The sequence below is a fragment of the Lepisma saccharinum genome, chromosome 23, assembly GCF_977018435.1.
Source record: "Lepisma saccharinum chromosome 23, izLepSacc3.1, whole genome shotgun sequence".
Classification (NCBI taxonomy): Eukaryota; Metazoa; Arthropoda; class Insecta; order Zygentoma; family Lepismatidae; genus Lepisma; species Lepisma saccharinum.
In genome coordinates, this window is record NC_139251.1 from 41,959,817 (window position 1) to 41,974,850 (window position 15,034).

General features: G+C 38.6%; 1 protein-coding gene across 4 annotated transcripts in view; it reads left to right on the top strand.

The window, feature by feature from the left end:
- LOC146005307 (uncharacterized) overlaps window positions 1-15,034 on the top strand; it is a 114,265-nt gene that overhangs the window by 72,271 nt on the left and 26,960 nt on the right. For all 4 annotated transcript variants that reach the window (XM_083144439.1, XM_083144443.1, XM_083144441.1 and 1 more), the window contains exons 2-3: window positions 12,123-12,283; window positions 13,644-13,857. In XM_083144439.1, the coding sequence (XP_083000565.1) occupies window positions 12,131-12,283; window positions 13,644-13,857 (367 nt within the window). In that variant the 5' untranslated portion in view covers window positions 12,123-12,130. The remainder of the gene's footprint in view (window positions 1-12,122; window positions 12,284-13,643; window positions 13,858-15,034) is intronic.

Below are 15,034 nucleotides of genomic sequence, written 5' to 3' on the forward strand. Positions count from 1 at the left end.
ACCATCCACAGCCGAGACATACTCATATGTTGCTCGTCACTATACAGTAAGATAAACAGAATATAAAGATTGTTGGCTGTCGTGAAGATTATCGTAGAAATGAAAAACAATGACAGTAACGCATGTTTTCAACACTTCAGGAAATATGGTCACGATATCCGGTTTACGCCACCATGATGCAACGTACTAGATGCACATATTATAGTCTTTCACCAGCTAAATTTCGTAACTCTGTTTCCAAGTATGTGTCCTCTCTGGATGCTAGGGCGTAAGGATTTTTGTGGAATCTCCTAAGACAAGCTAGTCTTCCTTTAATTCTAAATTTAGAACATTCACGTTTCAGTTCATAATTTCTCATTCCGCGTGAAGACTTTTGTTCCATCAGAGTTTTTATTTGTTCTAATAATATTCATATATTAAGACTTGACCAGAGACCTAAATAAAGCATGTAAGTTTGAGGCGATTGCTCTAATGCTTCTTATAATTAGTTTTGTGAGAAAAATGGAGCACTAACCGCTATAGTTTGGATTTTATGTAAAAATTTTAGATCCAGTCCCAAGTACCGTGATGTACCTAAATAAGACTTGATGTTCTTATTATTTTTTTCGTGAACTTTGTCTGCGGAAAATAATCTGCGGGGATGGTATATTTTGGGAGGGAGAGAAGAATGTGTCATTGGCTTTTTGAGGGATGAGCACCCTTGGCTTGTTCCCACACTTGTAGCTAGATTTATATTTAAGTATTTCATTCCAATCTCTTGTCTTTCGATTTGGAGTGAGAACGTCCTGCTTTACTGCAGAGGCGCAACCACGAATTTTTGTTTGTGGGGGGGGGGGCAAGTATCAGGATAAACGTACCAATAATAATTTTAATAACAATGCTAATATTAATAATGTTAAAAATATTATGACATTATTATTATTAATTTGCTTTATTTTACTTCGCTTCTTGTGCCTCTTTTGGCTAATTTGCGAAGATGGGGATGAGTGATGATATGATGAATGGACACTCACAAACATCCATGCCCAAGCCGTGATTCGAACCCTGAACTAACATTATTATTATTATTATTATCAAAGACGTTATTACCCTCGTAAATTATGCAGAAAGGGGGTAGAAGTTGGTGCTAAACCATTTGTGTTCGAACAAACGATTTGAATTTTTTTTTGAACACGTTCAATTTCACATTAATAATGGAAAACAAGCATACAAACTATTTTTGAAAGACAGAAAATGCTTGATAAATGAATTCCAAATATAATTCTTCTTTACATTAACATGGATAACTTTCAAGCACGATATATGTTTCACACATATGCAACATGAAGCAAGGTGGACACTAAATTGTGTGCGTATTCAAAGTGCCTTTAATACATATTATATACAACATATGTTTTTTTAAATACATTACACAACCAATTCATCCATCTCACAATAAACCAACAGCAAAAATGACATAAAATCTCTCAAATGTGCACGCTCCCTTTCCTCAAAACAATTGTTGATGCATTTAAGACAAAAATCAATTAAGAGAAGTGTTATTTCTCTGTCTTGGTATTTACAGTGCACTACAGAGAACAATGATATAGTGCGAGCGAAGCAAGCAAGAAATTTTTGGATTCAATATTTTTCCAGGCTGAAATCAATATTGATTTAATAGGGCGCAAATAATTTCACGGGACGCCGATGCATTCTCTCTTTTAAAACTTTTGTGCCTCCCCGATGGTGTAGTGGTAACATCGTCGCCTTGTGATCAAGGGGTCCCGAGTTCGATACCCGGTGGAGGCACATGGCACAGTGGTTCGGATCCCACTTTAAACTGTAGGTCCAGTCGCGATTAGCCTTTCTGTGCGTAACGTCAACTTAAAACCAGAAATCAATCAATCAATTTTACAACTTATTTTCATTTAGATCGTTCGGCGCCCAGGGCCGACTCCCGCCGCCTCCTAACTACGGTCCTGAACTTGATAAGCGAAAGAAAAGAAGGGATTGCGAGCGAAGCGAGCAATAAAATTTTATGAATAGTGTTTTTATTTGCATAAAATTGGAAGTTGTGGGCGGTAATTGCTCCCTGCAGATACACTTGGCCGTCAATGTTTGCCCCCCCCCTAGAACTCATTTCCGTCCAAGGTTGGGGGGGCAATGCCCCCTGCCCCCCTGTGGTTGCGCTACTGTTACTGTGATATTTTAAATGTAAATTTGTCATCTTGCAGAAGTACCTATTGAATTATACAACGGTTGGTTGGTATGTATTGTGAACACGAATAGCAGTGAATTGAAAAAGTGGGAACAATAGCCTGTTAAAATCGTTGTGTTTATATAAATGTACAGTCATTCCGAGACTAGAGTCCGCAACCAATTAGCGAACTCCTCTTGCAGTCGCAGCAGACAAGAATGTTCCCCATTCGCTTGTGCCGGTCTGGTGGAATAACCGCGAAAGAGATTAAGCGCGAAACGTAACACAAGATTAAACGCGAAGGGAATAAACGCGAAAAGAATTAGAGCGAAACGGACTAAGCAATTACGAAGGGGGTGCATTATTTCCTATGTAGTACGAGGGCCACTATTTATATTTTGAGCCTTGGCAACACTGATTGAAGTTAGGCGCGATTTGACGTTTGCACGGAATCGTCTGGCATTATTGACCATAACGTACTTCAAATGTTTTGTCAATAGCTTCATTTGTGTTGTTTATGTTGCCTTGGAGATTGCGCGACAACAATAAAATGGAATTAACTCGTGAACATTTTCGTGCTATGATTTTTTACGATTTTCGACGTGGATCATCAAGACGAGTGCATCGATCAACTTACTTCCACATTTGGCGATGAAGCCCCATCCTTTGCCACTGTGAAACGCTGGTATAACGAATTTAATCGTGGCCGCCATTCGCTCACCGACGAGATTCGCGAAGGTCGTCCAAAATCAGTTGTTGTTCAAGAAAACATTGATGCTGTGCAAAACCTAATACTGCAAGATCGTCATGTGACATACTGTGAGATTGAGGCAACCATAGGCATTAGTTCCACCAGCATATATAAAATATTACATGATCATTTATAGCTAGACCACAAGGAAAAAAACCTTCCCTCAAAAGCGTTCGCGCATCTTCCCTGCCGTTATCGGTGCTCGGGGCAGTGTTGGCAGGTCAGACTTGAAAAAATCGGGAGATTGTTCTTTGGGAAACCAGAAGTTATGCTACAAAATCCGATGATCTAATAGTAGCGGATGAACGACCTTCTCGGGGGCGGCATAGGCGTGCGCACTGGGGGGCAAGAGGATGTCTGCAGATTTTTTCCAGCGAGGGAGAAACAATGTATTTTTATCAGGCGGGTAAACGAGGCATATTACCCCGTATAATGTTGCCCTCTCAAAAAACGCCACTTGAGTTCGAAATTATCACGTTCCTACATCCCTATTATAATAATGGATGTAAATTACTGTAACTGAAATCAACTCAATTTTCGGGTGGGATAAAATACAACCATCTAAAAATAGTAATGTACATGGACGTCCGCAGGATTTTTTCCAGGCAGGGGCAAGGAAGGTATTTTTTTTCCAGGGGGCCAAAGAAGACACATTTTCTCCAATAATAGTGTTGTTCCCTCAAAAACCATTGCTTAAATTTCAATGTATCATATTCATGCAATAATTAACACACATTATTGCAGCTGAAATGAAATTATATGTGAAATATATATAATTTTGGTTGACTTTCATTTTCCAGGGGGGGCACGCTCCCCCCTTCCGGACGCCCATGGTAATGTAGTAATAGTAATAAAATAATAATAATGTCCTAGCACATCGTGTGGCATAATTTCACAGTTCAAACAGCACTTTTCATGGCTGAGTGGAGTTCCACTCTCCCCTCCAAGTTCAAGTAAGGTGACCAGGAAACTTGTTTTTGAGCAGGCCGTCGGAGGTGCCATAGCAATAGTTTATTATGGAATCCTACCGAGAAATCAATAGGTCTGGCAACACTGACGTTGGCCGCTCTGAAGGCTCCTTCCTCCCGTCTTTTTCCCTCACCCGCCAGCGCGATGGGGTCTGCGCAGGTTTCTTTCCTTGTGGTTCCACTATAGCTGTGAGAAAGGTATGTTCTCGTTGGATCCCACACAATTTGACAAAAACTCAAAAAGACGCTCGCGTCAATTGGTGCAAACAAATGCTCAATAAATACAATCGTGGTGCTTCAAAAGACGTATATAAGATTGTAACAGGTGACGAATCATGGGTATATGCATATGAGCCGGAACGTAAACAGCAGTCGACTGTATGGGTGTTTCAAGATGAACCCAATCCAACAAAAGTTGTTCGCGCTCGAAGCACATCGAAACAAATGGTCGCCTGTTTTTCCGGGAAAACTGGTAATGTGGCAACTGTGCCTTTAGAGGAACGTAGAACGGTCAACTCTGAATGGTACACAACAATTTGTTTGCCAGAGGTCTTCGGTCAAATACGGAAAACAAACAAACGCCGTCGGATCATTCTTCATCAAGACAATGCCAGCTGTCACACATCTCGTCTAACAACCGACTTTATGAACAGTCAAAAAATCGAATTGATGGGTCATCCGCCGTACAGTCCTGATTTGGCACCCAATGACTTCTTCTTGTTCCCGAATGTCAAGAATAAATTGCGTGGACAACGATTTTCGTCGGCGGAAGACGCCGTTGATGCGTTCAAAAACCATATTATGGAGGTGTCTCAAGAAGATTGGAAAAACTGCTTTGACAAATGGTTCGAACGAATGCAAAAGTGTATTGACCATAAAGGAGAATACTTCGAAAAACAATAAAGCAGTTTTCAATGCCAAATTCCTGTTTTTTCATTGTTAGGCTCAAAATATAAATAGCGACCCTCGTAATTCAACTATCCAACTTTGTTCTCTGACATATTTCTTATTGTTAATATAATCCAACACACTTTATTCGTTAGTTGTGTTACCTCAATGTGTTTGCAGAAAAAAATGCCCATTCATTTCAAATCAGTAGTGACAATTGGGTGCCAAAACGTGGGGCGGCAAGGACAGTTTACTTTTTCTTGGTAGACGAAGCTTAGCTTTCATTAAGAGGCAAAAATTGAGGGGTAGACCTTCTCGCCTTTGTGACCACCACTGTTGGAAATGAATAAATTACGTGTAGTTGTTTTGAATATGTTGTACGAAACCGTGTTTGTGTAAATTAGTCTCTGAAGCACAGAGAAATGAAAGTTGGGAAAGAACATTAGTTGCACGAAAGATTGATTTATTGTAATATGATTTTCGGCGGTCATGCGTCTGCTTCAAATCCGAAGTGATGTGTTGGTGACACACACTACATACGGCCCTGTCCTGTTTCGTACCCATCAATACAATAAAACTCTGTTTTCTTTCTCCGATTGAACTTTCATCAAGGATTTTGCCCCCCCCCCAATCAGAGGGTCTGCGCACGCCTATGTGGATAGGCTGTTTATGGCTCCATTGAAGCAGGTCCTCTTTCATCTTGGCAGAATTAACAAGATGACTGTAGACGTTTATGATATTCTTTATTTGCTGCGTCTTTTCTTACTTGTTTTTACTGCGTAATTGCTCCTGATTCTGTGATATTTCAATTAACACATTGGCGAATTAACGACCTCTTGTTGGGATAGATGACGTTAACTTCAGCTGTCGCCCCGAAGGTTCATTAAAGTTGCTAGTTTTATGAGTCGTGTAAGGATGTGACCCCTTAATTTTAGATATCGAAAGGGAAGGATTAACATGCTTGGAGTGGAAATTGTTAGTTGGAGAGATGTTTGTTTGAGCCTTTGGACTAGTTGAGGTGGGTGGGGCTTATAGTTTTAAGATGGGCACAATGGGACAGCTGGGGGAATGCTTTGCATAATGTTTCCTAGCTGGAAAACTTGTGTTCAATACCTGGTGGAGACATGTCTCACTTTGAACTGTAAACACACACAGTCCGTCTGTACATAAAGTGGACTCAAACAAATCTCAGACTTGTTAGTTTCATATGCTACAGGGTTAAGAGATTGTCCCAGCCACCTTGCTCTCAATCCGCCCATGAATACCTTGGGGCCTTAACTGAGAAGTGTTTTGAAAAGAACCACAATTTTTAAAAAAAGAAGCTAGATATTTGAATGTGATAAAAATGTCATAAAATAATCAACCATCTGACATAACTCTTTTATGACTGAAATTGTATATAGGAGTGCCTCACAATGTTATCCCCAGGCATCCACATAATTATGTGTCCAGGTCTTCCCATGAGATGAGCTAAGACTTGACATACTTCACCACTGTTGTCTAGCAGGCTATTAATTATGCTATCATGACACTTTGTGTTGCAACTTGTTGGCTGTATAATGATAAGTGAATGGAAAATAAATCTAAATGTCAATTCATCATTGTTCACGGCTTCACAAGTTGTTGGTGGTCAATATATTAGGTCGTTCGGAAAGTAAGTTCCATCATGCAATAAAATTAAAAATATAAATAGTAATATCATGACCTTTATAGGAGTGAGAATATATACATGGTACAACATTCACACATAATCGCCATAAGAATTCAAGCACGCATCACAGCGAGATACCAAGTTCATTATACCCCTATCATAGAACGTTTCCGCCTGAATGGAGAACCATTGGGAAACTGCACGTTTCAGTTCTTCATCAGTACCGCAATGTTTTCCAGCAAGGAATGTCTTAAGGTGAAGGAACAAATTAAAATCAGATGGGGCAAGATCAGGACTGTAACGGGGGTGTGGTAGTTTTTTTTCCCCCAATGGAAGGTCGTCAGGAGTTCCTGAGTTGCATTTGCCACATGGGGACGAGCATTGTTGTGGAGGAGAATGACAGTCCGACCCAACGGTTACACAATTTGCGAAATTTCAAATTCACTGTTACAATCTCATACAGCACAGTTCTGGAGATTTTTGGAAACTCTAATGACAGCTCAGACAAAGTGAATCGTCTGTTCTCCCTAATCTGCTCTTCAGAGGCGTGGCGTGCATGTAGCCGCTGTTACCGCAGGTAACACCAAAATATAAAGAATTGAAGAACCCGTCTTAAAATATTATTACGTACATAAACTGGTAATATTGTCGTAAAGTAAACATTGCAGACTGACATTTTTTCTGACACCGGCAAAAGCGAAGAGGAGGACTGATCCGGTACCCTCCACAGGCAACATGAGGAAAGGGCCCTGAGCCCACGCAAGGAAGACTCTTGGGAAGACTTCGCGTTGTGGCAAAGACTGACCGCGGGAGGAAGAGGCGGGTTTTTGGCATTCCTGTTTAGCCGGCGCAGTTGCCGGTGATCGTTACCGGAAACATACCAGTGTTGCCATATTCAATTGACAGAAAAGAGCTAAGTCGCCTAATCGGGTCTATCTTACTCTGAAGGTGTCCAGTCACACTGGGGAACGATGGCGCAGTGGTAGCGTCGCCGCCTTATAATCAAGGGATTCCGGGTTCGATACCCGGTGGAGGCACAAGTGGTTCGGATCCAACTTTAAATTGTCGCGATTAGCATTACTGTTCATGAAGTGGACTTAAATCGCCAAATCAAAATTTTAAAAAATCAAATCACACTGGGGCAAAAGCAAACTACCAAGTGATATTTTGTATTTACACTAAATATCAGCGATTATGAAAGTCCTCTTTGTCCTTCGACATCATGGGCAAGAAGGAGAGGAGAGGGATGGGTATGGTCAAGGGGTCCGCTGTCCTTCTAAAAATGTCAACCTAAAATTCTATATTTCACACATATAATATTATTTCGGTTACAGGAATTTGTGATAATTGTTGATGATACTGATTGAGATTGACATACGTTGTCGCAGGAATGCAATAATTTCGGATTGAAGCAATGTTTTTGAGGTGGTAGATCTGTTTTTGGGTGAAAACAATACTTACAAGCATAATTTCCCGATTGTTATCTTAGCACGCTCTGAAGTGTCAGGTGTCGCAGGTTCGAATCCTCAGCAAGAAATGGTTATTTCAATGTTCGTTGTTATTATTTTACTTACATAATTATAAAAATTAATAATTACATACACAAAGAAATAATAATTTTATTTCAATAATTCACCATGCATCGTCATCGTCACGATTATCCTATAAAGCGAAAGCCTTAAAGGTAGCAAAGGACGTAAAATATACGAAATAGTAGTGGTGTCAGAAATGAGATTTCAGTGGATTTAGCGAAACGTGGGAGTAGTTAGGAAACAGATGAAGACTACATCTACTCTACATACGTCTTATTTGAAACGAAAAGTTTCGCGATTTGGGCAAATCTGGTTTCAAAAGAACTAAGATGGCAACATTAGTAGACCTGGACTTCTTGAAGGTTCCGAAGGAAATATTGGGGAAGGGCCGATGCTGAGAGGGGAGGGGGCAAGGAGGGTGCTTCACGTGTTACAAAAGTAAACAATGGTTTGTGGGAGGGACTGTGCAGTGGGAGTTTTGTGACTGGTGTCTTTCGTCTTTATGTTGTTTTCGGGCATTGTCAATTAATTTATGAAGCTTGCTCCGAGTTCCGAGGTGGCGGGTTCATCCTATCTGGACAGTGCGTATAATCGTGCGATAGAAGATATTTTGAAGCAATCTTTCGGTTCGTTATTTTGCAGAAAAAATCGAAATTGTGGTGAAAGGGAGGCCAAAGCCTATTTTGAACGATTTAAAAACCAAGTCGTCTGCTGGATATGACCGACATTTCAATGTTTCGTGGTATAACTACTATCCGTGGTTATGTGGATGTGTGCAGTTGTCTAAACTCTTTTGTTGGCCATGTACTCTATTTTCGGGTGAAAAAAAAGTGTCGAATTCAGATGTGGACAACATGGACCATGACCATGACGCACCCAAAAATTCAAATTCAAATTCAAATGAAAAATTTCTCTTTATGACAGCATCATAGAAGTTTTTTGATTTGACTTGATTGATTTTGCTTCGCTTGTGCCACTTTTAGCTAATTTGCGAAGATGGGGATGAGTGATTATATGATTAAATTGATGAATAGACATCACAAACGCCCATGCCCAAGCTAGGTTTCGAACCCGGGATCCCAGCATCATATAACTATTTTCAAAGTCGGATTGATCTGCTCTATAAGTAGCCTTCGATGTTTCTGTAAGTATCAAATTACGTATTATTGTGTCAACAACCAATGTTTGCGATTTCACTTCAGTCCTTATGTCAACATTTTTTTTCCTGATTAATAACTTTACCAAAATCTAGTATTGAATTGCATACGTACCAGATTAATATTATATGAACTACTTGGAAGACATTGGGGGGGGGGGGGCATGAGGTGGGGAGGCGCCCAAGTCTCCCTTAAATGTCCTACTAATAACCGGTAACACTTTTAAAAATCCACGCCACGCCACTGCTGCTCTTCCACTAAACGAACCAAATTGGGATTCACAACAGACAGTCGACCACTTCGTTCTTCATCATGAACACTAACCAGTCCACCACGAAACTGTCTCGCCCATCTTCTTACCATTGAAGCACTCATTATTCCTTCTCCATACACCTCACAAATCTGACGGTGGATCTCCGCAGCTGGAACATTATGTGCATCCAGAAAACTGATCACGGACCGCAGCTCACACGTGGCGGGAGTTTGGATTGTCCGAAACATAACAACAACGCACTACTCTCCTGACCAACTTGCCAAAGACTGACGTCTGCACTTCATCAAGGTTGTGGCTACACAAGGCGCATGCACATTCACACTTCCCCGCTTGCAGCACCACGGTATTTATCAGTGGAACTTACTTTACGAACGACATAATATATAAAACACAGAGTCCCTGCATCATAAGCGCAATTGAGGAGTACTTGAAAGAGAAAATGTAAGAAGCCAGATGACGGAAGCTATGGAAGTCCAGCATATTATCCAGTTCTTAGTGAAATATACTTCGCTAATGACTCCTTTACACAACACTAACACTCAAGTTTCTCCAAGAGGTCTAACCTATGGTTTTGTTACTTCTGGATTTGCCTCTACCTTCCCATAAAAACGTCATTCTAGGCATGGTTCAAAATGGACCACTACGGCATTCCAGTTCATAAATATCTGGAACCATCTTGTTCGTCTTGTCAAAAATTACAACAGATTGTTTGGTTCATTTGATTTTTTGTATGCTTCACTTCATTTTCCTTTTCAGTGTGAACAATCTTGTTAATATTCTTTAATAGTACATATTATAGCATTTACATCATGGTTTAATCAAGCCAACTATCTACCAGGTGTCAAAATTGCAGCAAGTTTGTCCCAGAGAGCTGCAAGATTGGGGCAAACTTCCATCATGCTTATATCAAGCTTGCTATCTTCCATAAGCTTCCCCTCCACGTGGAGATACATTGTTACTGCAAGTGAAGTGAGCAGAGTATGATGGCGTTTATGTTGCCTTCTTTTTTTTTTAGCTTTATGGTCTATCTTTTACTTTTTTATTTGTTATCATTTGTCATGTCTTGTGAATTCAATTCTTCTGATAGAGGCATCCTCCTGCACAAGATATTTACACAAATTTGGATTCTCTTATTGTGGTCATTCCTTTTTTCTTTCATACTTTCATGTTTTTATATTTTCCATGATTATCCTAATGGTATAAAGTGGGCTGAGCATTCTAAATGAAACCCACATCAAATGGTGCTGATCACATCACCTTCGAAATTTCTGAGATGAAGAATATGTGGGACCCTACCATTACATTCCCTAAATGTGCCTTCATGGTGTACAAGGGGAATTTTACCCTTTGCCTTACCTTTACATCAAATCGTTCTTGTGACTTGCTTTGTATATTTCTGATATTAAGCTGAGCAGATATATTGTTCTGAAGAACAATGCATGTTAAGAACTAAAAAGGGCCGGCAAGAACATTACTTGACTCCACTTTCATATGAAATCAGCACTTCAAGTGGAAATTCTTAGCTGGGATGATGTTTGGTCGAGCGTTGGGGCCAGCTGAGGGGATGCTCCTATGGTTTAACATGGTGACAATGAGACAGCTTTGATAAGATTTTACTGGCTGAGGAATACCATCCCCTGCACTCTCCCCCCTCACTTTGAGCACTGCCTTTCTGTGCAATTACATCTCATCTGTTAATCATGGCATTGACTTGTGGTCTTTACTACACACCATGCACTGTAATTGATATGAAATTTTAGTTTCATTTTCCCCTTGTTTTTTTTTTTTTTTTTTACTGCAATCCGGTGTAATTTTTTTGCGGTTTAGGGCAAAATTCGGTGTTCAATTTAAAATCTGTGTTATTTTTACATGCATTTTTACTGTTCCTTCTATGCTTAAGATTTTCATATTGTTTTAGTTCTGGAAATATTGACACAAATTTTAGTTTTAACGACTCAAAGAATAAATTTAAGGCTTACCTTTGTTAGAAATGACCAAATTTCTTCCATTTGGAAAACTATTTCATCTCATCAGCCACTAAATATGAAATGTTTATTAAATGATATCACCAAAATCTTTGAAGACAATCATACACATCACATTTCCATAACAATACCAAAAAATCCCTCTGCGACCTCAAAATACAGGTTTTGTATACATACACATACACATCCCCTAAACATCTTCCCTGCAACACAACAGGTGCTTTTCCCTGAAAATTTTCCCATTCCTACGAAACTTCCCTTCTAGGAGGATCCCCCCAGTGACTTCTGTTTCAGGATGAGGTGAAAGCACTATCAGTCATATCTGCGCCAAACTGCAATAAATGAAGGTTGACAATCTCACTTGAATCAAACTTTCACCAGGTAGACTATAAATGACAGATCTAATAGCACTTTATCCCCAGCTTATATTGCATATTTCGCGGCATTTTTGCATTAAAGTAGATAATTCAGTATTATTCTGAAATTGCATAAATCGCGTTATTTCGTGATTCCGAAACACCTAAACTTACCTCTATAACCTATCCAAATACATTTTTAACATTTCGTTTTGCTTTCCTCAACTTTTCGGTGTTATCGTTAAAACAAAAATTTCACATCCCTAACTCAAAAATACATTTTTGCAGTTTAACTTTGAGCTATGATTTTATTGATTATTTATAACACTTTCTGTTTGTTATTTTTTAAATGTAGTTTGCTAATAAATGTATCTCTTCTTTCAGGCCTGCAGATGTGCACTTCGAAGCGAGTGTGCATAGCATTCCACATGGCATGGAGTCTTTTGTACATTGGGTCAGGATTGGTGCAGCTTCTGGGTGGGATATATTTTCTTTTCTCTCTACCCATTTTCAAGTTGGGCTCCAACATATGGACTGGTGCATGGGTAAGTTTTTCATGCATTACATAAGTTAGTACCGATTAAGTTTAGTCTGTAAATTCTCAATGCTAGTTTTTTTTTTTTTTGCAGGTAACTTCAAACCTTCTTCGCTAATATTTCACATAATTTCTAGATAACATCTATCCTTGTTGAGATCAATGATAAGATTCCCTGTATTCTTCAGCTGAATTTCTGCTGCTTAGTTTTGTTGAAACAACCTAACACGACTTGTCATGTGAAAACTTGCAACACCTGGGAAACAAGGTGTACAATAGGATATATGCCAACATTCCTGTCGGTGTAAATTTTGTAACCAATGTGGAATAATTATTGAAGAAGTGTCAAGTGTAATAGATGGCATGGGTGTTCTTTGTGAGTGTTTCCTCATCAATTTTTATCACATCATCCCTCATCCTCATCTATGCTCTTATATTATTCTTGCACAGTCTTTACATAGTAGTGTAATAATAACAATCAGTGCCGTGCCCAGGATGTTTAAAAGGGAGGGGTTATGTAGAATTTTTCTGGTAGTCAACACTCATTTTGACATCTTTTCCTACCTTTGACGTTCCTTTTTTTTAGGAATACTGGGCCAAAGGTTGGTTATAACCCCCACCAACCCCCTCTTGGGCACGCCACTGATAACAATATAATATAAAGTAATTTACAAATTATTATTAGGGCTGAGCTGATACTGGTGCTGATGTATCGGGCGATACCAGTGGTATCCGTATCTGAAAGTATCAGTTTGGAATTCATCTTTCGATACAGAAGATACTTTTGCAGCATTTTGGTTTTTCACTGGATCCACAAAAAATGCTACACAACACATGCATGGAGTCGAATCATCCTGGAAATTATCCAAAATTTAAACATTATTTTTATATTGCACGAATTTTACATGAAAAATTATACCTTCTGATTACATGATATCTGTTTTAATATTCTGTTGCAATTCTTGAATATTCTAAAGCAAATTTCTTGGTAAATTGCTGCATATAATTGAATAATATTTTCACACCAATATTGATAAATATTTTTTTTAAAAAATACTTATTGCAATTTTCAAGTATTGATAACAGTGGGAATCGGTAAGAGTATCGATATCAGTTCAAAGTGGTATTGGCTTAATTATTATGTATACACCTATTAATTATATTAACGTTAATTTAAACATTATTATTATTTCTGAGGCACTTGATCCAGACCTCCCCCAAAGTGTATTTCTTGATATGTGCCTGGTCATTGCAACACATTTGAATAATTGTTTTTGATATTACTAATGTGTGCATGTGTTCATTTTAGTTCAATGTTGCTACTGTTCTTGCATAATTTATCAGTGATGTATGATCAAATTATATTTCAGAACATTTTCATAGGAGTTTCAAGTGGAATGCTGAGTTGCATTGGACAACTAACTCCATTAAAACAAGAAGGACTTCTGTACCTGGCAATGTCAGTTCTTGTTGTGAACATTGTCAATATTGTAATTTTGGAAGTAGGAGAATGGCGAACTTTCCTCACTGACAGTATTAGAGAGTATATTGGACAAGACAGTATGAAATTACTGGTATATTATGGTGAGCACTTTATATATTAAAAGAGATATTGATAGGTTTTAAGGTCAAACTCATGATACTAACCAGTATCATCTCTGGGCTGATCTGTAATTTGTAATTAGCTGCAAACATGAAATTATTAATACAGGATTATTCAAAATGATTGTTGGGGTTTGAATATTTTTTTTCCAAGCAAAGTAGAAACATTTTGCAATAAACCACACCAATTGATTGTGACAGTCCAAAAATTAACATTCAAAATTTTTATGAACTTATTTAGTGAGTAAATTTTTTAAGGTGTTTGCAACATTGATCTGTGTTTTTTTCTTTTGTTTGTTCAAATAGTTCTTGATAAAAATTGAACATCTAAGAATGACTGTTAAATTAATGCTATCATGGTGATTGTACAAAATGTGTTAATATAGTTATTATATATATATATATATTCAAAGTCATGATGTTTCGACATCTTTATTTGTGCAATCTGTGAACTTAAAGGTAATTTTGGATTAGGCAAAGCCAGGCTCTCATGATGGAGACACTCAAAAGTTTTCTATCTTGATAGGCAGTGTCGTCAGGCCCGTAGTCAGAATTTTATTTCAAGGGAAGAAGGGCTCATCTCTTATGAGCAGCCGCCATCTAAAGGCAAAAAAGTGGGGGGAGGGGGGATAGAAATCCTGAAAATTAATTTCTAAGTATGTTTCAATTTATTACACAAGATATTTAATGCTGCTAAGTAAGTAAAATTAATTACCATTATACACTATTTAAATTAGATATTTGTAGGATTTGGGGGGGGGGGCTTCAGTTTCAGGTTCTCCTCGAAAAATTGACAACCAGCAGAACAAAAATTAAAATAGAGACATGTATGCTTATGGCACTGTATCTGCATTACTCTTGTGGCATTTTTCATTTTGGTATAGGCGTCCCTGGGCAAGCAGGTTAAAATATTTCTAGGGCAGCTGCGATCCCAGTCCAGGATTTCCGAAAGGGAGGGGATATGTACTATTTCTTTGTTAGTCAGATCTCATTTTGCCATCTTGTTCTACCTTTGATGTTCTTTGTTTTAGGAATACTTGGCCAAAGGGGGGTTATGACTCCCCAACCCCTTCTTGGACATGCCATTGTTCTAGGGTGTCCAGGAAAAGGCACTTAAGTAAAAAAAAATTGAGTTTTACAGCATGCAGTTATTTCTGTT